General features: G+C 47.6%; 4 protein-coding genes across 6 annotated transcripts; 3 read left to right on the top strand and 1 right to left on the bottom strand.

The window, feature by feature from the left end:
* Nucleotides 1–488: 488 nt before the first annotated feature.
* sympk (symplekin) lies at nt 489–10,217 on the top strand. Its single transcript, XM_044130743.1, has 26 exons — nt 489–587; nt 956–1,078; nt 1,754–1,819; nt 1,932–1,985; nt 2,544–2,617; nt 2,697–2,823; nt 2,938–3,187; nt 3,262–3,432; nt 3,563–3,802; nt 3,870–4,021; nt 4,094–4,244; nt 4,580–4,796; nt 4,865–5,015; nt 5,508–5,855; nt 6,240–6,353; nt 6,552–6,699; nt 6,782–6,942; nt 7,485–7,593; nt 7,678–7,778; nt 7,855–7,945; nt 8,385–8,486; nt 8,988–9,175; nt 9,245–9,421; nt 9,493–9,576; nt 9,642–9,809; nt 9,981–10,217. Exons 2-26 carry the CDS (start codon nt 1,016–1,018, stop codon nt 10,152–10,154), a joined length of 3,681 nt encoding a protein of 1,226 aa, XP_043986678.1. The 5' UTR covers nt 489–587; nt 956–1,015; the 3' UTR covers nt 10,155–10,217.
* Nucleotides 10,218–10,622: 405 nt separating this feature from the next.
* On the top strand, nt 10,623–13,649 carry zgc:136439 (uncharacterized protein LOC678627 homolog). Of its 3 annotated transcripts, none has more exons than XM_044130739.1 (8): nt 10,623–10,934; nt 11,833–11,922; nt 11,997–12,076; nt 12,146–12,261; nt 12,329–12,426; nt 12,749–12,790; nt 12,865–12,923; nt 13,000–13,649. In XM_044130739.1, the coding sequence occupies exons 1-8, from the start codon at nt 10,743–10,745 to the stop codon at nt 13,118–13,120; spliced, it is 798 nt and encodes a 265-aa protein (XP_043986674.1). In that variant the 5' UTR covers nt 10,623–10,742; the 3' UTR covers nt 13,121–13,649. The 3 variants fall into 3 exon arrangements, with proteins under 3 accessions (XP_043986674.1, XP_043986675.1, XP_043986673.1); XM_044130738.1 differs by having other exon boundaries at nt 10,635–10,934; nt 12,722–12,790; XM_044130740.1 differs by lacking the exon at nt 11,833–11,922 and having other exon boundaries at nt 10,633–10,934; nt 12,722–12,790.
* On the bottom strand, nt 13,109–16,526 carry asnsd1 (asparagine synthetase domain containing 1). The gene is made up of 4 exons (XM_044130737.1): nt 16,448–16,526; nt 14,987–16,375; nt 14,298–14,479; nt 13,109–13,431 (listed from the first exon to the last, which is right to left on the bottom strand). Exons 2-4 carry the CDS (start codon nt 16,322–16,324, stop codon nt 13,185–13,187), a joined length of 1,767 nt encoding a protein of 588 aa, XP_043986672.1. The 5' UTR covers nt 16,325–16,375; nt 16,448–16,526; the 3' UTR covers nt 13,109–13,184.
* A 1,652-nt stretch (nt 16,527–18,178) lies between these two features.
* On the top strand, nt 18,179–19,552 carry LOC122839296 (cobalamin trafficking protein CblD-like). The gene has a single exon (XM_044130741.1). The coding sequence runs from the start codon at nt 18,337–18,339 to the stop codon at nt 19,129–19,131; it is 795 nt and encodes a 264-aa protein (XP_043986676.1). The 5' UTR covers nt 18,179–18,336; the 3' UTR covers nt 19,132–19,552.
* Nucleotides 19,553–23,006: the final 3,454 nt, after the last annotated feature.

Genomic DNA, 23,006 nt, shown 5'->3' with positions numbered 1-23,006 from the left:
TCAATATTTATATAGCATGTGTTGAAAGTTACATATTTCATTAAACTGCGATATTAAAGAAGCCAAATATTATCTTATTGTTAATTTTCTTCGCAATTTCATGTTTTGTTTTGTTTCAAGCTGTAATAATTATATGAGATCTTACGCCGACGTGTGAATTTATAAAGTGTGGAAAAACCCAGTAAATTTATATTTATAATTTATTGACCTGTTTGAATTACAGAACTCAAAATATGTCTCCTTATCACAGTGGATAATTTATTCAATTGAATTCATGACATAAATAAAATAAAATGTAGAAGATGTTTTGACAGGATGGATTTTGGAAATATTGGGAACTAAAGGATATAAGGATTACATTTATTTAATTAAGAAATATTGTTTACTTAACTTTATGACACAAAACTAAAAAACAGCATGTAGTGGATCAAAGATAATGACATCCTCATACAGTCATACATGATACCAATACATGCCGATCCGCCTTCTTTACACTAGGTGATGCTGCTGCACAAACGCGCTGATTCAGACCTAAAACCGGAAATAGAAGAAGAAGAAGAATGGCTTCTTACCTTCCGCGCTAACAGGTTTTTTAAAAATATATAAATAAATGAATTAAATGTTCTGGAAAGAAACTATTTTCCTGCCGGCCAGTTTTAAATACTTACTTTAACCAGAGGACAGAATTAAAACAGTATGTTGTTGTGTTTCAAATGTTCTAATTAAGTTTAAACGGAGCAGGTTAGCATCGTGGTTAGCATAGCGGCTAAGATAATTGTGGTACTTCCTAATTAAAATTTGTTTTTAACCTTTGTGATTATTTTATTTGTTCATATTCATAACGTAAATATCAGACTCTTTATATTAGTGACTTGGTTTGTGTTTCAGTGTGAAGAATTTGGACTCCAGACAGTTTTCTGGTTAACTTCCATTGAACCGGTTCCATGTTTTCCAGAATTTTCCAGGATTTTTCCAGACCATGCCGTCCTTACTGTGATCGACTAACAGCAGCATCATGGAGCGTCCTTCAAAGGACGGGGAGCCTCCTGCTGTCATCGACGTCACCACCAGCGAGAAGGTGATAATTATGAATAATTTTGGCTCGGATCAATAAAAGGATCCAGACTGAGAGAAACTGATCACCCAACTACTTCTATCTGTTTCAAAACTTCTGATCCCAAAGAAACATTAAATGTAAATTAAAGGCACTTCAGAGAGTTGTAGGTCTTACATGAAGGTCCTCCTGTAGCAGTCTGCGTTCCAGCGGTAATGAAGCGGATTCTCAGGGTTGGTTATCATTTTCCTGATTTTATGAAGAATTATTCTTTGCACCTGTCCACATTTAGATCAGGTAGTCAAGAAATATGGACTGTCACCATAGCAACCATCTCCTGTCATGGCGATAAGGTCAGAGCTCCATCATCTGCATGTAGCTTCTCTGCTTTGAGTAAAGGAGGCAGCTGAGTTGGTTGTTTTGATGCAGACGCTTCCTTTTAGAAACTCTCCTTGATCCTGGAGAGACGAGGGATTCGTTCTGCCCTGGAATATGCTGGAATATCCTGGATCTCAGGATTTATTCTGGGTTTCCTTCAGCGTTGAAGGAAAGAAGAAAGACATTAAATAGATATTTATGGAGCAGCAGTTTCTGCTGCAGAGATAATTTTGTGAAAAATGAAGCTGCTGCTGTTGTTTTAACTGAAACATTTCTCAGTTTTTTCCTTTAGAAACCAGAAAATGTTTTATTCTTCTTCAGGTGGTGGAGCTGCTTAACCAGGCGGCTCTGATCCCCACGGATGAAAAGCTCACTGTCCTCAAACAGGTTTGTTTGTTTTCTCTGCAGTAAAATCCATTATTCTGTGTGTTTTCGAGGGGGCGCCCCCTGCTGGCAGGTTGTGCTGCAGTAGCTCTGATTCTCGGTTTGTCTCCTTCAGGTTCAGGAACTCATCATCAACAAGGATCCGTCTCTTCTGGACAACTTCCTGGATGTAAGTAAAAAAAAAAAACATAGTTCTGGAAAAATGAATAAAAATAAAACTAAATGAAGACTTTTACACCTAGAATAAAAACATTGTTCTATCATTAACCTCACAATAAATAACTTGATTTTTCAGTTTTAATGATCTATTTACAGCAATTTACACATTTACTGCCCCCTGCTGGTCATAATTTGTAAAACAATAGAAAATAAATGAATAAATAAACCCTAACACTACGGATGGTTTGACAGTTTACATTTTAACTATTTAATGGCATATTTGATAAATGATCTCTGCATTTAGTTAAGCATTTATTGATCACACATTACATGAAATGATTTAATGATGTAAACGACTCTCCATTTAAAAAGATACAAATTCAGCTTTAGTTCTGTTTTTATTAGAGGGATTGTTGATGATTTTATTATATTTATTAATAAAGATTTGTGTTTTAAAGTCGAACTTGAAGAAGCTGCCTTTCAGTCAGAGTTTATTTTGATCAGCCTGGTTTGCTGATTCATCATATTTTAGTGTTTTAATCTGATTTGAAATGTTTCTGTTGCTCAGGAGATCATCGCCTTCCAGACGGACCGGTCCATGGAAGTCAGGAAGTTTGTGATCGGGTTCATTGAGGAAGCCTGGTGAGCTGCCAGAACTCTGCCGGGTCTGGTTCTGATTTCCCTCCAGAACCTCACTTCCTGTTGTTTCTGACCCGTTCAGCAAACGGGACAACGAGCTTCTGCTGCGGCTCATCGCCAACCTGAACCTGCTGCTGAAGGACGACAGCGTCAACGTGGTGAAGAAGGCCATCCTGTCCCTGACGCAGCTCTACAAGGTCGCCCTGCAGGTAGGAGGAGCGGGCCGACCAGAACCGACCGGACCCGACCGGAACTGACCGGACCGCAACCCAGCAGAGATAACTCGGCCTTTCACCTGATCCGGTTCCGGTTCTTTCCGCCAGTGGCTGGTCCGGGCCCGGTCGGTGTCGGAGATGCAGGAGGCCTGCTGGGACTTGGTGTCCCAGATGACCGGAGACGTTCTGAGCATGCTCGACTCGGAGAACGACGGCGTCCGGACACACGCCATCAAGTTCACCGAGTCGCTGATCGTCACGCTGTCGCCGCGGACGCCCGAGTCTGACGTCCCCAAGAGACAGGAAGGAGATATCAGCCTGGACAAGGTTCCCAGGGACCACCCCTATATCCGCTACGGTACGGCCCGGGGTCAGAAGTCAGGGAGGCGTGGCGGCGGTGACGGCGGCGCTAACCGTGTCTCTGGTCTGCAGACGCTCTGTGTGACGAGGGGAAGGCGGCGCTGGACAAGCTGCTGAAGTTCATGGTTCATCCGGCCATTTCCAGCATCAACCTGACAACCGCGCTTGGCTCCCTAGCAACCATCGCTAGGCAACGGCCCATGTTCATGTCCGAGGTGGTGCAGGCCTACGAGACGCTGCACGGTGAGGGTCAGAGGTCACACAGCCAGAAAATCTACTGATAGACAGATGGATGGATGAACAAATGGAGGGATGACAGTTTGATGAACAGACTAATTGATTAAACTGATTAATTGATAATTACCCCCCACAGCCAACCTGCCCCCCACCCTGGCCAAGTCCCAGGTGAGCAGCGTGAGGAAGAACCTGAAGCTGCACCTGGTGTCGGTTCTGAAGCATCCGTGCAGCCTGGAGTTCCAGGTCCAGATTGGCACGTTGCTACTGGACCTGGGAATGCCGCAGAGCGAGATCAGCCGCAACACGCCGCCACCGCGCGAGCAGAGGAAGCGCCCGCGCTACGAGCCCGCCGTCGAGGGCAAGAAGGTCAAGATGGGTGAGTTACCCCCTCGCCTGGCTCTGCCCACGCGCCTGCGGCCTAATCAAAGTCCTGTTGCCCTCAGAGCCGGCGCTCATCGAAGACGACGAGGACAAAGAGGAGCCGGTGCCGCTCGCCACCCCGAAGCCGGCGGCCGCCCCGACTCCGCAGTCGGCCATCGACCTGACGGCCGAGTTCCTGCGACCCCTGCTGACCCCAGAGAACGTCGCCAACCTGGTGAGGCGCCGCCCCTTCCTGTCTGTCTGCGTCGAACCGGACCCGTCCCGCTGACGCCCGTCTGTCTGCCAGGTGCTCATCAGCATGGTGTACCTGCCGGACGTCATGCCGGCGTCCTTCCAGGCCACCTACACACCCGTGGAGTCGGCCGGAACCGACGCCCAGATCAAACACCTGGCCCGGCTGATGGCGACCCAGATGACAGCGGCCGGGATCGGACCAGGTCAGCGCTGCTAACGGCCGCAGAGACAGCTTTGCTAGCTTGTGGCTAGCTGCATTAGCATGAGGAGCTGTACTAGCTTGTGGCTAGCTGCATTAGCATGAGGAGCTGTACTAGCTTGTGGCTAGCTGCATTAGCATGAGGAGCTGTACTAGCTTGTGGCTAGCTGCATTAGCATGAGGAGCTGTACTAGCTTGTGGCTAGCTGCATTAGCATGAGGAGCTGGAGGCTTGAGAGTTTCCGTGGATAATGAGTTTGAGCAGCTTCAGCAGCATGTTGACCAATCAGAAGCCCAGGCAGCTGTGACATCACAGTGATGCGGCCATGTTTCCTGTCAGGTCTGGAGCAGTGCAAGGCGCGGGAGGACGAGTCGGGGAAGGAGGAGCCGGCGGAGGACGAGTCGGGGGGGAAGGACGTCCTGATCAGGCGGTCGCTGTCCTCCATGGTGGGCCAGGCCATCTCTGTGGTGGGCGGCTACAGCGAGAAGCCGCCCACCCCCGAGGTGCCCGCCGTCAAGAGGCTTCCTGAGCCCATCCTGCCCTCTGTCCAGACCAAGTAAGCCCGCCGGAACCAAAACCGACCCGGTGGTCTGTAGGCCGCCCTGACGTTGTGCTCCTCTGCAGGATGGCGGGCGCCGGCGGCAGGAAGAAGGTGTTCCGCCTCGCGGACGTGGTCCAGCCGCTGTCCGACTCGCAGATCGGAGCGCTGTCCTCCAGAGCTGTGAAGCGCATCCTGCACTCGGAGAAGGCGGTCACCCAGAGCGGCATGTCCCACGTAAGAGCCGAGGGCAGTCAGGTCCGGTCCATCTGGAAAAATGGTTTTAGGACTGGATGATCAGAGATGAGCAGAAACAGGAAGTTTACTCTGAATTTCTAGATATTAATAACAATAATCTGTTGTTATCCAAGTGTTGAATATTTGATACTAAAATATTTTTGTTTTTCTTACTGCCTCTTGTTCCACATGTAGTTAGCAGAAGCTAATGCTAACCTGCTTGTTTTGAAGCTCCGCCCCTCTCCACCTACTCTGCATTGAAACGCTGTCAGTGATGTTGACAAAAGTACAAAAATACCTGAAATGGACAAAAAGTATTTTTATGACTGAATAAATGTTCTCTGGAGTTAAAGCATCTCCAGTATTAGATTTTCGTTGCTTGTGCAGTTTTCTGATTGGCTGGTTGCCTTGTGATTGAGGAATACTGGTCTGTGATTGGCTGCGTAAGTCCCATGTTTCCATGGATATGTTACGATGATGATGATGCTGCAGGTCAGGGTGAAGCTGCTGTCCCGGTTGGTGACCCAGTTCGAGGGCGTGATGAAGGAGGACGTCCTGGACTACGTCCTGGAGGACATGCGTTGCCGTAGCGACCTGGCCTTCTCTCTGCTGTACCAGGAGTACAACAGCTACCTGAGCCAGCTGCCGGCCGGCCTGCTGGACGGATACGACCACTGCCTCTACACGCTGCTGTCCGGGCTGCAGGAGAAACCCGAGCAGAGGGACGGGTCAGTGGGGCGGCCGCCATCATGTCCACTCTGCCCCTCCAATATGTCCTACTCCATACCCATGTCCTGCCTCATTTCCTTATTTGTGTCTATCCGGTTCCGGGTTTCTCCAGTCACCACTTTCTGTTGAAATATTGAACATAAATTCAAAGATAAATTATTTTTGGCTTAAGCTGAATTTCTGGAAAATTCTGGAGCCTGTTTCAGTCCCAGGTTTATCTGCTGACCTCTGTTTCAGTCCCAGGTTTATCTGACTGACCTCTGAGTCCTCTTTTATCCAGGTTTATCTGCTGACCTCTGTTTCAGTCCCAGGTTTATCTGCTGACCTCTGACCTCTGTTTCAGTCCCAGGTTTATCTGCTGACCTCTGACCTCTGTTTCAGTCCCAGGTTTATCTGCTGACCTCTGACCTCTGTTTCAGTCCCGGGTTTATCTGCTGACCTCTGACCTCTGTTTCAGTCCCAGGTTTATCTGCTGACCTCTGACCTCTGTTTCAGTCCCGGGTTTATCTGGGCATGACGACGCTGAAGGAGCTGATCGTCAAGAGGCCGTCCAGGCAGTTCCAGTACCTCCATGTTCTGCTGGACCTCAGCTCCCACGACAAAGAGAAGGTCTGGTTCTGCTGACTGGGCTGGGTCGGGCCGGACTGGTCCCACTGGTTTATACTGGTTTCATCAAATCCATCTGTTCTGATTTTATACATGAAAATGGACCAAATATTATCTGATGCTAAAGCTAAGCTCTGATAAACATAAATCTGATGCTAATGCTAAAGCTAATGCTAAGGCAGAGCTGTCGGCGGTCTGCAGGTCCGCAGCACAGCCCTGGCCTTCCTGAAGCGGATGTATGAGAAGGACCACCTGAGGGACTACATCGAGAAGTTTGCCCTGAACTACCTGCAGCTCCTGGTTCACCCGAACCCGCCCTCGCTGCTCTTCGGCGCCGATAAGGACACGGGTCAGCGTCCTTTACCGACCCGTCACAGCGCAGGAAGCGCTTCCAGAGTTTCCAGAGGAACTAATGTCTGATGTCCCTGCAGAGGTTGCTGCTCCGTGGACGGAGGAGACGGTGAGACAGTGTCTCTTCCTCTACCTGTCCCTCCTTCCTCTGAACCACCGGCTGGTCCATGAGCTGGCGTCCGTCTACACCGAGGCCATCGCCGACATCAAGCGCAGTGTGCTGCGCGCCATCGAGCAGCCGGTGAGTCCCTCCTCATGTTTGACCACACATTACAGGGTGTATGTATACTTATGACCCAGTCTGGATCGGCAGTCCGACCCAACAGTGAAAAGTTAACTGCACTTATGAAGCAATTTTCATAAACATCAGTTCTGTTGACGCTCCGCGCCTCACTGATGTGTTTGGCAGAAGCTAGTTATTCAGCTAATGCTAATGCTAATGCTAATTTCATCCATGTATCGCCCTCAACAGGACCAAATTTGTCATTATGCCTCTACTTGTACGCTTGTGATTTTAGTTTGTTACGTAACAGCTGAGGAAATTAGTGCTTTAGAATGAATTTAGGGGAAGCTAACATGGAGGTGTTCCTGCATAAATGCATCTGCTGGCAAAATGAGTTTTCTGTGTTTAATGAAGACAAGGAATGTTTGTATCATTCCTCTGACCTGTGAGCCTGCAGCACATGTTCTCTGTTCTGGATCTGAGACGTTAGTAGTTAGAATGACTCTGTAGATCTATAGATCTATAGCTCATCCTGACTGTTTGGGTTTTTGTCCTTGCAGATCCGTGGGATGGGGATGAACTCTCCAGAGCTTCTTCTTCTGGTTGAAAACTGTCCTAAAGGGGCGGAGACTCTGGTCACTCGCTGTCTGCACATTTTGACCGATAAAGGTAGAAAAGATCTGAACCCAGACAGAAACATGAAGGTCCAGATGGGACCGGTCCGGTTCTGATGCGTGTCGTTCCTCCGCCCAGTGCCTCCGTCGCCGGAGCTGGTGGAGCGGGTCCGGGACCTCTACCACAAGCGTGTTCCGGACGTCCGCTTCCTGATCCCGGTCATCAACGGCCTAGAGAAGGTGGAGTTGCTGAGGGAACGGGTCGGTCCGGCGCTGCTCGGCTGGCGTTTCACTGACGGTTCTGTTTCCTCCTCAGAATGAAGTCATCCAGGCTCTGCCGAAGCTCATCAAGCTCAACCCCATCGTCGTGAAGGAAGTCTTCAACCGGCTGCTGGGGACTCAGCACAGTACGGCTCTGATTCCCCACCGGGGGGCGCTGCTGCCCCCGCGTTACTGCTAGGCCTCAGATGTTCTGTAACAGCTGGGGGTGTAAAATACCCGGTTCTGGTGGTTCGGTACCAAACGAACACAGCAGGATGTTTGAGTGGGAACTGCGTAGCGTAGTGAGTGGTTCTGTAGGGAAACGTTTAGACGTGACGCCACAGAGCATCTGGTAACATTAGTTTAAGTCAAACCAGGAACAACGTTACTGGTTCTGGAGTCCAGATCCAGCGACCCGGAGTGTCCGATCAGCTGGATCACCAGGCGGCTTAAACATGTTTTACTATCAAACCGAAGCTAAAGGAAACACAAACACATTCGTCTTGATGACAGTGAAGCGGGTTAGCGGTTAGCGGTTAGCTAACAGGTTCTATTTCTGCCGGTGAATCTGGTTTCTGTTGGCAGGTGAGGGAAGCTCTTCGGTTTCTCCGCTGACTCCAGGAGATCTGCTCATCGCCTTGCACAACATCGACTCAACAAAGTGCGACATGAAATCCATCATCAAAGGTCAGAGTTCAGACAGCAAGCTGCTGCAGGGTTCCAGAGTTTCAGGAACACCCTGATGTGTCAGGAAGCGTGAGAACAAAGCAAGCAGCAGAAATATCCAGTTTAACTGAATCATTTACAGCTGTGATGTTTATATCTAAACGCCCAGAAATAAGAAAACGGCTCCTAAAGTGACAAAACTACGATTTATTTAGGAGGACAAACTTCATTGGGTATTAATTTAAATGAGCTGTCCAACATGGTATTTAGCACTGTGGCGCTACACCGACACAGTATTTAGTGAAAAGTAATGCTAAGGGTTAAATTCAACCAGGTCAATTAAGGCCTGTGATGTCGCTGACTCCTGTTATATCGCCCTCTAGAGGGCCACATCTGTAGCAGTCTTCATCCTCACCACTAGATGTCAGTATTCCGATAAAGTTTTTGTATTTTCAGGATGTTTTTGGTGATTAAATATGTCTGATGTGCTGTGTGGTTAATCCGTGTCCTTTGGACCGACAGCCACCAACCTGTGCTTCGGGGAGAAGAACGTTTACACGTCGGAGGTTCTGGCGGTGGTGATGCAGCAGCTGATGGAGCAGAACCCGCTGCCCATGCTGCTGATGCGCACCGTCATCCAGTCCCTCACTATGTACCCGCGCCTGGGCGGCTTCGTCATGAACATCCTGTCCCGCCTCATCGTCAAGCAGGTGAGCCGCCGCCGCCGCCGGGTCAGCCGGCTCCATCGGGTCAGCGCCTGACCTCCACCCGTCCTGCAGGTGTGGAAGTACCCCAAGGTGTGGGAGGGCTTCGTGAAGTGCTGCCAGCGGACCAAGCCGCAGTCCTACAGCGTTCTGCTGCAGCTGCCGCCGCTGCAGCTGGCCAGCGTGTTTGAGCGCTGCCCGGAGATGAGGGCGCCGCTGCTGCAGCACGTCTTGTCCTTCACGCCGCATCAGGTCAGAACTCTTCTCGCTTCCTGCCCTCTGCGCTGCGCCACGCTCCTGACCGTCCCCCTTCCTGCCCACAGCAAGCTCACATCCCGACCTCCGTCATGGCGGTGCTGGAGGCCCACAAGAAGCCCGACCCGGTGCCAGCGGAGCCGGTTCTGGAGGTCAGCGCCGATCCTCCCTTTGGGTCCGGCCGGGTTCAGGGTCTCACTGTCCTCTGATGCTGCAGGAGGAACCGGCGGAACCGACTGTCGCACATCAACCAGGACCCGGACCAGAACCAGGACCAGGACCGGCGGTACAGCAGGAAACCGTTCTGCTGAGGGACGAAGAGGAACCGATGGAACAGGAAGAGGCGGAGCCACTGACACCTGAGACGACCGACCCGATTCACCAGGTGAGCCGACTTCCTGTTCTGACGGGTCGCCACGACCCGGAGACTCGACCTGATTCAGGTCCGAAAAACCAAACGGATGGACTCCAATCTCACACAACCAGTCCCAGTGGTTCTGGTTCTGACCCAAAACAGGAACCTGGTCAATTAAAGTCTGGAGGAACTTTTCTGCAGGAGGAAGAGCCGAAAGCTGCAGAGGAACCAGAACCAGAACCGGGCCAGGAGCCATTGGAGGAACCGATGGAGGAGGCTGAGGCCGAGCCGTCGGATCAGCCAGAACCGCTCATGGCTCCAGAATCGGAGGCGACGCCACCTGCTGCTGGAAGCGGGTCGGAGGACGCAGAATAGATCGACGGTTCTGCTGCTGTTTACAGCGACTGGGTCAATAAATGTTAGTTTGTCAGAACTTGTTTCGTCCTTCCTGTCGGGTCAGAGGTCCAACATGAACGATTCTGGTCGGAGAAGACGACCAGAATTTATTTCATGAACGACCTCATGCGTCGGTCCAGAGTAGAAACATAATGTATTCAAGTAAAAGTACAGTTACTTTAATATTTTATCCTAGTAAATTATCAGGGTAAAACGGTTCTAAAATAAAAAACACGTCCCTAAAACTTTATTACAAATTATATTGATTACAGTAACGTGAGTAAATGCAACTAGTTCAAGTGTCAATACATGAAAACCTAGAGGCAAATTATTTTCATTTATAAATATTATGATCCAATCAGTTTAGCTGGTTCGGGTGGGTGTTCTGAACTCTGTGGTCAGCAGGTTCAACAAGGTTCTGCTGATTTCATTAGTTCCTCCAGCAGGGGGCGGTAGAGCGTTAAAAAGCTCCTTCCAAACCTCCAAAGAAGAATGAAACCTTTGCCTCAGTTCTGCCGGTCCTGGTACCAGAAACCCGACCCGGACTGGCCCAGACAAGACTTCTAGATGAAGGCCGTGATTCTCGCCGCGGGCTACGGAACCAGGCTGCAGCGGGACGTTTCCTCCGACCGCAGCGGCAGGTTCGCCCACCTGGTCGGGGTCCCGAAGCCGCTGCTGCCGGTGGGCCGGAGCCCGCTGATCAGCCGCTGGGTCCGGGCGCTGACCCGGTCCGGAACCGTGGACGGGATCTACGTGGTGGTAGGAACCCAAAATTCTCGAATCACGTTTCAGTAGAGATGATCAAACAGAACCGGTCCAGACAGCTGAACCGAAGGGAATGATCCGGATCCTAATTGGTACCGATTAATGAACTAGATGACCCAGAACTATTCTGTTCGGTTTATCAACTCTACGCAACCTTTGACCCCTTCCAGTTAAAAACCAACACAGTCCAACTTGAACTGGACCGTTTTTCTTTAAAGGTTCTATGTATTTGTGAAACTTTTATCCCACTGATTTTTATACCGTTTTTGGTTTTTTGGACAGGGCCGGTCTTGAGAATGAGAACGCTGTTGGATGTCATCCGATCGTTTCAGAACAGATACAATTATTTTAAACATCTAAAAGCAGCATTTTTCCCCCTCCAGGGGGTCTTTTGTGTGGCTCTAGTATGAAAGTAAAAAAATTTCATATAGGGAAATAAGGAAAAATTCAATCTTTTGTACTTTAACTGGGATTTGTTCACAAATCCACCTCAGCAGGAAATCTCTGTCCCAAGATTTAACCAGCAACTAGTTTCAACCCTCAAGCCAAACATTTACCTCCAGTGTGTAGTTGGTAAATGTTTAACTTACAACTACATGAACAAACTGGTGAAAATATGAATTTGAAAGATGGACCTCAGTTTTTTCCTGACAGGCTAAATAACCAAATTCATAGTTACATATTTGAATGTAACTATAGCAACGGGAGCCTGTAGCTTTAAGAGCTTTCCATCATTTATTTTTGGTTTATTCTGAATAAGAAATGAACCTGACATGCAGTTTGGAGTGAAACGGATCAGAATGAAACCAGATTTAAACGTCAGATGGTTTGCAACCAGAACTCTGGCGGGTTTTAAATCGGACCGCCTGGTTCCGGTTCTGCTCTTCCCCAGACCAACGCTCTCCACCAGGCTGCGTTCGCCGTTTGGGCCGCAGAGTTTCCAGAAGTGCAGATTCTCAGCGATGAGACGCGAAGCAACGAAGTAAACCAATAAGAACCCGTCAGAACCGGTCCGGTTCTGATCCGACCCACATTAACATAGTCTGTCCGTCCCAGGAGCGGCTCGGCGCCGTCGCCTGCCTGCAGCTGGCGGTGAAGCACTTCGGCATCCAGGACGGCGTGATCGTGATCGGAGGGTGAGGTTCTGGTCGGTCTGGACCCGTAACGGTTTCAGGGACTTGATGCCGGTTCTGATGTTTCTGCAGCGACACGCTGTTCAGGGAGGACTTCAGTCTGGGCCGGGTCGCACAGAAGGTTTCTGAGCTGCAGGCGAGGAGCGCCGACAGCTGCCTGCTGCTGTGCTACCGCTGCAGGGACGAAGGTGAGACCACCATCATCATCATCATCACTGCAGTTAGTGGAAGGACGAACGTTCTGCTGCTCTGCAGAAACCCAGAAGTACGGGATCCTGGAGGTGGACGAGGATCTCCGGGTTCTTCGGATGAAGGAAAAGCCGCGTCCTTCAGAGACCGAGTCCAGGAGAGCCGTGAGTCCATCTGGGCGCCCGATGCTACATGCTAGCTGCGCTAACTATGAACCATGCATCACAACAGTTATACCAACACTGGATTTAGCAGAAGCTAATTCTAAATCACAATTCCACTATGCTAATTAACAGAAGCTAATGCTAAAGCACTAAATCAACATGGTATTTAGTGGAAACTAATGCTAACATGCTATAAGAACAGCATTTAGCTGGTACTATTTCACTATGTTATATTCAGCAAAGTGTTCCCACCTGTCTCAGTTTTTGACCTGTGAATATTGTAAATATTTGCCAGTGTCCGTGTTTCTACGTCTTCTCCAAGGAGAGTCTTCCTCTGCTGGACGCCTTCCTGGAGGAGAAGAAGGTCAAATTTAACCTGAACGACGACTTTTAGCTTCTAGACGTTCAGGTTGTCACTGAGAAACTTTCTGTCATCAGGACGCTCCGATCGAAGAGCGCGACGCTCCGGGGAACTTTGTGTCGTGGCTCATCCCGAGGTAACAGGAAATGCCGAGTCCGTCCAGCAAGCAGAAAATTATTTAGAACTTTGAAACTGGTTTCTAACGTCATCAGGAAGCCGGTTTTCACCCAGGAGATCTCCGGACGCTTTGACGTGGGAAACCTGCCGTCTTACCTGGACTGTGACGTTTACTTCAGCGAGACGCTTCAAGACGACGAATCGTTCATGGTTTAAAGGAACCAACTTTTAATAGGAAATGATTTTACAATGATTCAAACAGGAAATCAGAGGCTGTCCGTCACCCGGTCAGCAGCCTCCTGCATTTATCGGACGCCTTCTCCCACCGGTCCTCCATCTTGGCCACACGCGAGCCGAACTGCATGGCCCGCTTGGGCAGGACGGCGGCTCGGCCGAGGCCCAGCTGCCGGGCCGCCGACCGCAGGAGGAGCTTCTCGCCGACGCCGCGCGGCAGAGAGAGGTCGGCCTTCAGCCAGACTGGCAGCGAGCTCAGGAAGCTGACCACGCCCTCGTCCAGGTACGGAAACCTGCAGGGACAAACGGGACGGAAACAACACAAACAAGGCAGCGGGTCGGATCAGAACCAGTCAGCCATTTCATTCTGAGCAGCAGAATAAATTCATCCAGGTTTAAGTTCTTATTACATTTAAAACATTTATTTCCTTTGGCTGCCTCAGTTTAACCTCCCAACGTTCGTCTGTCAGCAAATCGATGAAAATTTACCAATAAAAAATTTAAAAGTCTATTTTGTTTGTTTTTTTTTAATTATTTTCAGAAAAAGCTTCAATAAAAACCAAAATGTATTTTTATAAAAACCTTTTGCTGGTTTTTGTTCTGCATGATGGAATAAAAAAAACAAAAAACACTTTTTATAAATTTTTATAAGTTTATAAGGACAAAAACCTGAAAACTGAGAGCAATGTGTCATTAAAATGAGTTTGGAATCAAATTGTGTTCTAAAAATATTATTAATATTCAGTCTCACCTTTTGCCATATAATTTAATGGCTGCATATTTTAACGTGTTTCAGACAAAAAGGTTGTTAAATTAAAAATGTGCAGAATGACCATCTTTACCTGATTAGTCTTCAGACTAATCAATCAATCAATCATCAAAATAAGAGATTAATCAGTAATTTGATGATTAATTGTCAGATTAAGTGATTTCTAAAATAATCTCTAGCTGCTCAAAAACCTGATTTTTTATTTTTTTTTCCTCAAACTGAACTGATCTGGAAACTTCAACCTGCAGCGTCAGTTTTTATTTCCTGCAGAAACCTCAACATTTCAGCTTTATTTAGTAATAAAAAGAAAAGTCCATATTTTCCCTGTAAATCTGAATATTTCCACCAGATTCCTCTAAAGGTTCTTTGCGGTCTTGTGGCTCCGCCTACCTGGCCTCCTTCCCGTGGTCTCCCACCACTCGGTCGTCCCGGCCCAGGTTCCTGGAGGAGATCCGGCCCAGCTCCATGCTCAGCTCCTCCAGCAGGCCCCGGAGTCCCGCCGTCTGGAACCGGACTCTGTGGCGGGAGTAACCGGCCAGCTGCTCGTCCGCTCCGATCCCGGTCAGGACCACCTGCCGGGCGGCGCAGAAACAGCGAAGGATCAGCGGAATCACATTTGGATCTACAACTGGGCCTGAGAAATGCCCTGATTAAATGATCGATTTAATTAACTAACCAACAATAAACGTTTTAAGACCCAGAATATAAAATCTAGGTTCATTTAACACTTTATAGGTTTAATTTGAACAAAACAAAAACATTTAAAGGTTTCAGTCTGAAGACTTTAACAAAAACGCAAAACTTTCATCAGAAAATCATCGATTCTGAGTCTGAAATGATTAATCATGATTAATCAATTACTGAAATAATTGTCAATAGGGATGATTAACGCTGGCTCTGATTGGCTAGAATTTAGATGCTGAATCAGCAGAATTAACTCTTTACTCAACAATAAACCAATAAACAGAAACAGTCTAAAGTTTTTCTTCAATCTGAAGAATAAAGAACAAAAATCCGGATCTGCAGGTTGAGCCTTGAAAACAGGAAATCGTTTTGGGTTACAGAAGGTGAAAGGTCACCTTGGCTGAGGAGGTGAAGGGCCTGGGCCCGCCGTCCTCCATGACGGCCCCGGCGCCCCTGGCAGCGAACCAGACGGCGCAGCCGATGCTGTCGTCCAGCACCGAGTCCAGCGGAAGCACCAGGTGCCGGATCCGCTGCCGCCGCGCCTCCTGCAGCTCCTCCAGAGTCACGTTGATCTCTACAAAGTTCCAGCGCCGCTCAGGGTTCAGGCGGCGCAGTTCCTCCAGACCGGCTCTTCCCGTCAGTCGGTCCGGAACGTCAAAGGGGCTGAAGGTTCGGAGAGAAGCCGGGTCGCTGTTCGGAGAATCCTTGTTCCGCTTCTTGTCGTGGTTCTTTGGCTCCTGGAGTCTGAAGGCGACGTTCAGCAGGTCGATGGGATGCTGAGCGGGAACATGGCGGTCCGCCAGAGCGGCCAGGATCATGGAGTCGATTCCTCCGGAGAAAAGAACAGCGACGCTGGCAGAACCGGCCGGAGGAGGCGGAGCCTGGACTCGTCTCCGCACCGCCTCGCTCAGGACTCGGATCAGATGATTGGCCTCATCCGGGTGCGCGCTTCCCGCCAGCAGCTCCTCCAGCTCCCGGACCGACAGCCGGGACTCGGTTAGCGGGTCAGGGCCGGAGGCAGGAAGTGACTCGTTCAGAGGAGGAACTGGGGCGGACAGAGCGAGCCCGGCCGGGTTCATCACCACTCGGCAGTCGATGGGAATCGATTCCGGCCTGGTGGAGGGAATATGGGGATAATCCCAGGAAAAAATCTCCAAGGAAACAGAACCGGATCGAGCAAACTCCTTCAGGTTGACCCTGAACACGCCGGCGGCCGGGACTTCCTGCCAGCTCCGTGGGTCGGAGGTCGGACTGTGCACCGCCACTGAGGTCAGGGTCATCGTTCCCGCAGAGAAACTCCACAGCAAGCTCCGCCTGCCGAAGAAGTCCCGGCCGAACCAGAGGCACTCTGCCGCCCTCTGGTGGTAAATGAAGGCCCAGGGCCCGCGGACCGCCGACAGGACCGCCAGGATCTCAGCGGCGGTTCCGCAGGACTGCAGCCGCTGAGAGAGGACGGTGGTGTCGTTCTGGTCCGGATCCACCGGAAGGCCTTCGAAGATCTCCCCGTTCCACAGCAGGATGTTCCCGGCGGCGTCCCGCCACGGCTGCGGCGTGAGGAGGCCCCGCATGTGGAGAACATGGGCGGAGAACAGGCACCGATAACCGGAGTCCGTCCCTGTAACCGAGACGTCCCGGCTGGAGTCCGGTCCTCTCCTCTGCAGAGCTTCCAGGACCGCCTGGTCCCATTCCTCCGGAGCCGCGGACCGGCTCAGCAGGCAGAAGATTCCGCACATGGTGATGACCTCACAGGTCCTGCTGCTCCTTCTTCATGTAGTCCAACTCCTCTGCAGACAGAACGGACCGGGATCACGACTCCATCAGGGTCAGAAGACACGACCCGGAAAAGAACAACTTACTTTTACAGGAACTCAGAGTCTGACTTCTGTCGGCCAGGAAGAAAACGTTGCTGTTCCTCTGCTGGATGTAAACTTTCTGTAAGAAACAAACATGCATCAAAGTCACCAAGAAAACAGATTTTATCGTTTTATCCAGTCCAGACAAACTGAATGGCTAAAACAGCAGTTTGATGGTTTAGGAACCCAAATAACAGATTTAAAAACATTAATAATCTGTTGAGCTGATGTATGAGTTAGAAGCAAAAAGGATTTTGGAATTGAAAATGTTTGTTTTATTGAATTTTTTCTCTATTAATTATGATTAAGCAATAAGATTCTGCAATTAACTCGATCAAATATTTTAATCGAGACCTATCACTGTAATTTAAATCGAAAGCCAGGTTGTGATTGGTGGAACTACATTTCATGCGAATCCACGTGGATCGGTTTCACTCCACTTTTACCTGAATAATTAGAGAAATGTTGATGTCTGTAAGGTCATGGTGTGTTAGTAGAACATCCTGCTCACCCTGTTTTTCTTCAGGTTAGAAAGCTCGTCCACAATAATCTTCTGCTCCTTCACCTAAAGGATAAAAATTCAAATAATCAAACCAACCACACACAGCTGATAAAGACTTGTGTAAAAGTCACAATATCCATCTAAAACATCCAAACCTCAGAATTAAAACATGTGAAAGCTGCTTATCCTCCTCTTTTTTAGCGTGTTAGCCGATAGAAACTGTTTTAACGAACCTTTCTGTTCAGCTCCTCCTTCAGCGCTGAATATTCGCTCACATTATCGCTTCTGCCGGAGTTTGTTTGAGACATTTTGTCCAAAACTAAACTAAAACAAGCTATTTGACGGAGCTAGCAACCGGCTGGGAGAGACATGGCTAGCAGGTTCATCGCCGGGTTTAGGTTTTGCCCCGAAGAGACAGGTTCCGGGTCATGAACAATGAATCGTACGTCTACGTCGCGGCCATATTGCGAGAGGCAAAAAACAAGAACAATCATGCTGTGTAATTTATCCAGCCATCATATACTGTTAATTTATTTAAATCCCTTACATGTTTTAATAAATGTGTGCTATTTCCATGATCATATTTTTGATGTATTGCGCTGTAATAGCTTATGTTACATTTAGTAAATAATTTTTTTTAGAGTACTGTAATGAAAATTCAACAGAAGGATTACAATTCCAACAAAGACAATTTCCAAAAATAGGAAAAGACTCAAAATGTTCACATTATTTTCAAACATAAATGCGACATGTGAAGAGTTGATACATATCATGTGAGCTTCGGTAAAATTATACAGATTTAGTGCACTTTCAAATAAGACTTTTAAAAACAACATTTAAGAATAAACATTTTGTCAATATTATCGAATTCTTCTTTATTTTCAGAGTAAAAACCAAATCTAAAGTTTGAAAAGCTAGATTTGGGCAAATTACTTTTTTTCTAGGTTATGCAATTTTTTTTAGATATATTGCAAGAGTAAAATTGATGTTGAACTGTTTTGATTTACAAATTACATGAAGTGCATGTTTTCCAGTGTTGAAGAAAGTCTTTGGGTTTTAAACCTGCTTTACTACTTCTCAATGAATTTCTTTGGTTTTAAGAGAAACTGGACAAGTAATGTATTTCTATTGTTTTGTTATGGAGTATGGTTAAAAGAAATTAAGAAAATGGTAAACACGGAGTTTTTTTTCCCCACACCACCAGGGGGCGATAAAACCGCATGAAAATAACTGAAGTGAAGAAGCCGTAGGTGGAAAATGCGCATGTGCAGAAGAATGTTTACACGGTAGGAGAGTTTACAAGGACACAACGAGTATCTGTGTTTTAACTGAAACACTCTGAAAAAGCGGAGGAATAGAGAGATTTGTCTGCGGGCAGAGGTTCGGCAAAATGGCCTGTTTGAGTCCGGTTCTGTCCGGCAGAACCAGGCTGGTCCGGTACCTCTCCGGGATCAACGTGTTGGTCCACAGCATGGCTGCTAGCAGACCGATCTCAGTAGCTGCTACCTGCTCCGTAAAGAATTATGATCTGGTCCGAACCAGAATAGCTGGGTCCGACCAGAACCCAGCAGGTCTGGACCGTCACCTTTACCTGTGTGACCAAGCGGCCCTGCAGCGCCCCTTGGAGGGAGAAGGAGAGCACAGCAGGAGAAACGGGCTCTCGGGTTTCCAGGTAACTGATGAAGTTCTTCCGTCCGAACTTTCCGAACCACCCGGTTCTGACTCCAGGGTGGAGTGTGCCATCCTGTCCTGTCCGGAAGCATTAAGAAGAGACTTCCTGTCCATGTTCCCGGAGGCTTCGGTGTCCGACCTGACGGTCATCACGGTGACCCAGAAGACCCGGAGCGACATGACGTCATGGAGCGAGGCGGTGGAGCGCGAGCGGGAGGAGAAGCTGGAGACGTTCATCCACGGAGCGCGGGAGATCTGCGGGGCCCTGCGGGCCGACGGCTTCTGGGCTGACTTCATCGACCCGTCCTCCGGCCTGGCCTTCTTCGGCTCCTACACCAACAACACGCTGTTTGAGACGGATGAGCGCTACGCCCAGCTGGGCTTCCGCATCGAGGACCTGGGCTGCTGCCGGGCGGTCCGCCATTCCCTCTGGGGGACGCACGTCTTTGTCGGGACGATTTTCACCAGCGCCCCGGCCGGATCCTCTGTCCTGGAGAAGCTGCTCAGCATCTAAACACAGCAGACAGAAAAACTGATTCTTTCAACTTTTTCACTTCATGAACGTCCGAAATGTTGACAAAGTTAAATAAAATAGTTTCCATTAAGAAAAAAAAGTAAAGGAACAGTTAATTTTTGGAAAATATGGATGTCAAAAGGTGCCATAATTCAATGAATGAATAGTTGCCCAGTTGCGGCTCTAGGGGGTGCTATAGCTCTGCAAGAAAATGTCAGATCATTTTCTTTCTCATCCGACTTTATGTTATTTTCCTAGCAAAATGCTATTATATTATATTGAGTAAAAGAATCTCATGTTGCAATATAAAATTAACTTTTATGCCTATTTTCAATTCCACAATACAACTGGAGTGAAAATGTATTGTCTTCTATGACCCATACTAAGAGGAAACTGAATTAAACAGGAAAGGTTGCAATCACCAGTTTGAGAGTATTGCAAGTATTTACAGCAAAAAACTGATAAATACTTATATTGTGTTTCTCAGCCATATTGTTCCTCTCTATGTACTGGACTATACTTTTTAGAATAACTAAAACTGTTTCAAATAGTTACAAAAAAATACAGCACATTTCAACACCACCAACTCTGCATATCAAAATCTGTTCTTCAGTTTGTTTCCCCTCTTAGGTTAAAATAATCATAATAACACTGTTATGATGCTAATGAGCATTAGCTCAGGAATGATGAAGCATCTGGTGTTGACATGTTGGTATGGGGGCCCCCAGGATGAAAATCAGCTTAGGGCCCCAGAAAGATTTGGACCGGCCCTGGATGATTGTCCAGAAAGCTGTAATCTGGAACCAAACAAGTCTACTAGAAAAGGTTTGGTTCCAGAGGTTTGACCCGACCCAGCTGGCGCGCTCCCGGACCAGCTGCAGTGAGTATCGACCCGGACCGGCTGGTATCGATCCGGACCAGCTGTCAGGTGTTTGATGTCTGTCCCTGGAAGACTCTCCGTCATGTTGGGAGGACGGCCTCAGACTGTGACCTTTGATGTTTATTGTTGTGAAGCAGATCAAAGTCTTAGAGACCGCAGCGCAGCAGTTTCAGAACCATCAGAACCAGCACCGCTCCGAGGAAACAGCAGATTTATTTACCTGCTCTGATAAAACGCCGTTAGCATTAGCTGTTAAAAGCTCGGCTCTCTCGTGAAGAATAGGTGAAAATCCTCCAGCATCGCTGCTTTATCCTCGCCCCGGCAGCGCGAGGCCGCAGTGGGACAGTCACTCATATTTTTATCCATCCGGGATAAAATTAGCCCAGGTAAACACAGCTTGTTGTGCAGCAAAAGGAGGCAGACTTACCTGTGCTGAAAATAACAGAGCAGCCGTCTGACCGCTGATAACAGCCAGCTGAGCCCGGCGGGCTGACACACCGACCCACTAATCTGGTTCCGCTCCAGCGGCTCTCTGCTCTGTTTGGGCCCTGAATACATCACAAAGACTCACCTGAGCCCATTGTTACCGCTGTGCCCAAAATACCTGCTTATTCCAGTTCTGCTCCCTCACGGCGTGAGACAGCACCCAGAGAGGACAACCCCAGCTTTTATTCTGAAAATCCGAATTAAGCGACCAGAATCAGCTCGGTTCGGTCCAGTAGAAACAATAGAGCTAATCTGGCTTTCCAGATGTGAACTGGAGAGTTCCTGTAAAATCAGGCAGGTCGGAAAACATAAAGTTGCTTTTTCAATCCACTTTAATCTAAATTCTGTAGAAAGTACAGTTCAGTTGGTGAGCTGTGAATCCTAACTGACCTCTGACCTGTGGTCTTCCAAACCTCGGTCTGGGTTCAGTTGAAGTGAATTCTGGTTCGGTTTGAATGCATATGTGAACGCCAAGCGGTCCAGAGACCAAACCACGAAGTGGACTACGGCACAGGGCATTGTGGGTAATCACAACCAAAACAAATGTGCTAGCCTAGCGATAGCAGGAGAAAAGGCTCCTGGTCGTTAGCCAAAGACTAAATAGAAATCTTTCTACTGATCAGCGCTTTAGCTTTAGCATAAACAGTTAGCAATTTAGCATTAGCATAACTAATGCCAAAGTTCTTTAGAGTTAGCACAGCTATATTTTTAGTGATGTCCACTGTTGAATTGGACAACAGTGGACATCACTGATGAAACTGATTTCATCAGTTTCTTTTAGAAACTGATGAAATCTCTTTTCTCCTCCAAACAAATCAATACAACATCTGGAGTCGTATCGACCCATAAAAACATTTCAGCGTAGAACAAGTTATAGGTCGGACCTGTGAGTTCTATTCTGTATAGGCTTCAATAGTAAGGCTATCGCTAGTGGGTTTAGCCCTCCCGATAAACCCACTAGCGATAGCCTTACAGAAATAGAATATGGGGTTACCATAGTAACCAAGGTTTTCTACAGCAGCTGCTCAGTTGGTCTGTTTAACCTGAACCCGACAGAAGCTTCATGCTTCCTCTGATTGTCTGATGGAGATAAAATCCAGATTTATCTTTGGGACTTTAGTTCAGATTCAATGAAAGAAATGGAAAAAAGTCGGGAACAAAGAAAAATTTTGTTTTTCCAGGATTTTTGGAAGATATTCAGAAATCCTGGAGATTTACTGCCAGTGGCCACTTTATTAGGTACACAGTCCAGGTTTCAGGTGTTGCTCTGCAGATCCACCTTGTCTAAATATTGATCATCTCCGTCTCTGAACATCCTGAGAGGAGCCAGAAAATCACCTAAAGCGACGTGCATCCCGGTGAACCTCGGCCTGTTCACTCTGACTCTCTGCTGTAAGGTTTAGTTCTGAACTTTCTGCATGTTTTCTCGCTGAACCTGGAGCCTCTGACCCTCCCTCAGGCCCTTCAGGTCAGAACAGGTTCACCTGAAGCATGTAGACGCACTTTTCAGTTCTTCATTGTTTCTCCGGCAGCAAATAAAGAAGTTTACAAAATACAAGACATTAAAACTTAAATGTTTACTCTTTTGGATGCATGAAGTTAAACTGGACTCTTGTCCTGCAGATGCAAATGTGAGGCTCCGCCCCCTCCTTTGTTTGTGCCAGAGGGAGAAGTGAAAGAAGCCAGAGAGCATTTTTGTTTCTTTCACAACATGCCGGGTCGGCCCGCTGAATCTGGACGGATCATTCTGGAATCCTTCAGCTCTAAAACAACATCAGCTCAGAATCACAACGCTGCTGGGATTAGTGGCAAATATTCATCACTGCAGATCCAAAAACATCTCCATGAACAATAAAACCCAGAGAAACCAGAGAGGCCTCCAGCTGATCAGATCCGCCTCAGTGTTTGTTACCTGATGGAGCAGCAGCCTGTAATTACACCTCTGCTCCGCTCTGTTGACAAACCAGAGAAATGCAAGTCATCCATGGAAACCTTACCTGCAGCTGCTTCATGTTAGCAACGTTTAAAATATCCAAATGCTTCAACGGTTTCTGCAGCTTCCTGTGGAACAAAGCAGATCGATAAAAATATATCGATTAACTGGAATCTGTTCATGAAAGTGTACAGTGTAGGACAGTACACTGTATAAATATGCAGAAACTAGAACAACAGTTAAACTTCATCTGTAAGAAAACACAAAAAACTCTCTAAATAATTCACAGGAGAGAACTCAAAGTTTTATTAGGAGACAATAAAAATATTGACAGATGAAAGATGTAAAAATTCTTTCATGGGATCATTTGTATGTTACTTTTGGTAATATGAAACTATATTTTTAATTTATTGTAGTTATTAATTTTTAAAATGTTTTTATCCCAGTTTTTATTGCTTTTAATTCAATACATTTTTATGGTCCAAAAATCAAATGAAATAATTTTTTTGTCTTCTTTACAGAATAAGTCATTTGAAACATGAACAGCGTCACTTTCTCTAAAAGTCATGCAGTTTT

This window comes from Gambusia affinis, linkage group LG11, assembly GCF_019740435.1.
Source record: "Gambusia affinis linkage group LG11, SWU_Gaff_1.0, whole genome shotgun sequence".
Lineage (NCBI taxonomy): Eukaryota > Metazoa > Chordata > Actinopteri > Cyprinodontiformes > Poeciliidae > Gambusia > Gambusia affinis.
This window is presented reverse-complemented; position numbering and strand designations above follow the sequence as displayed.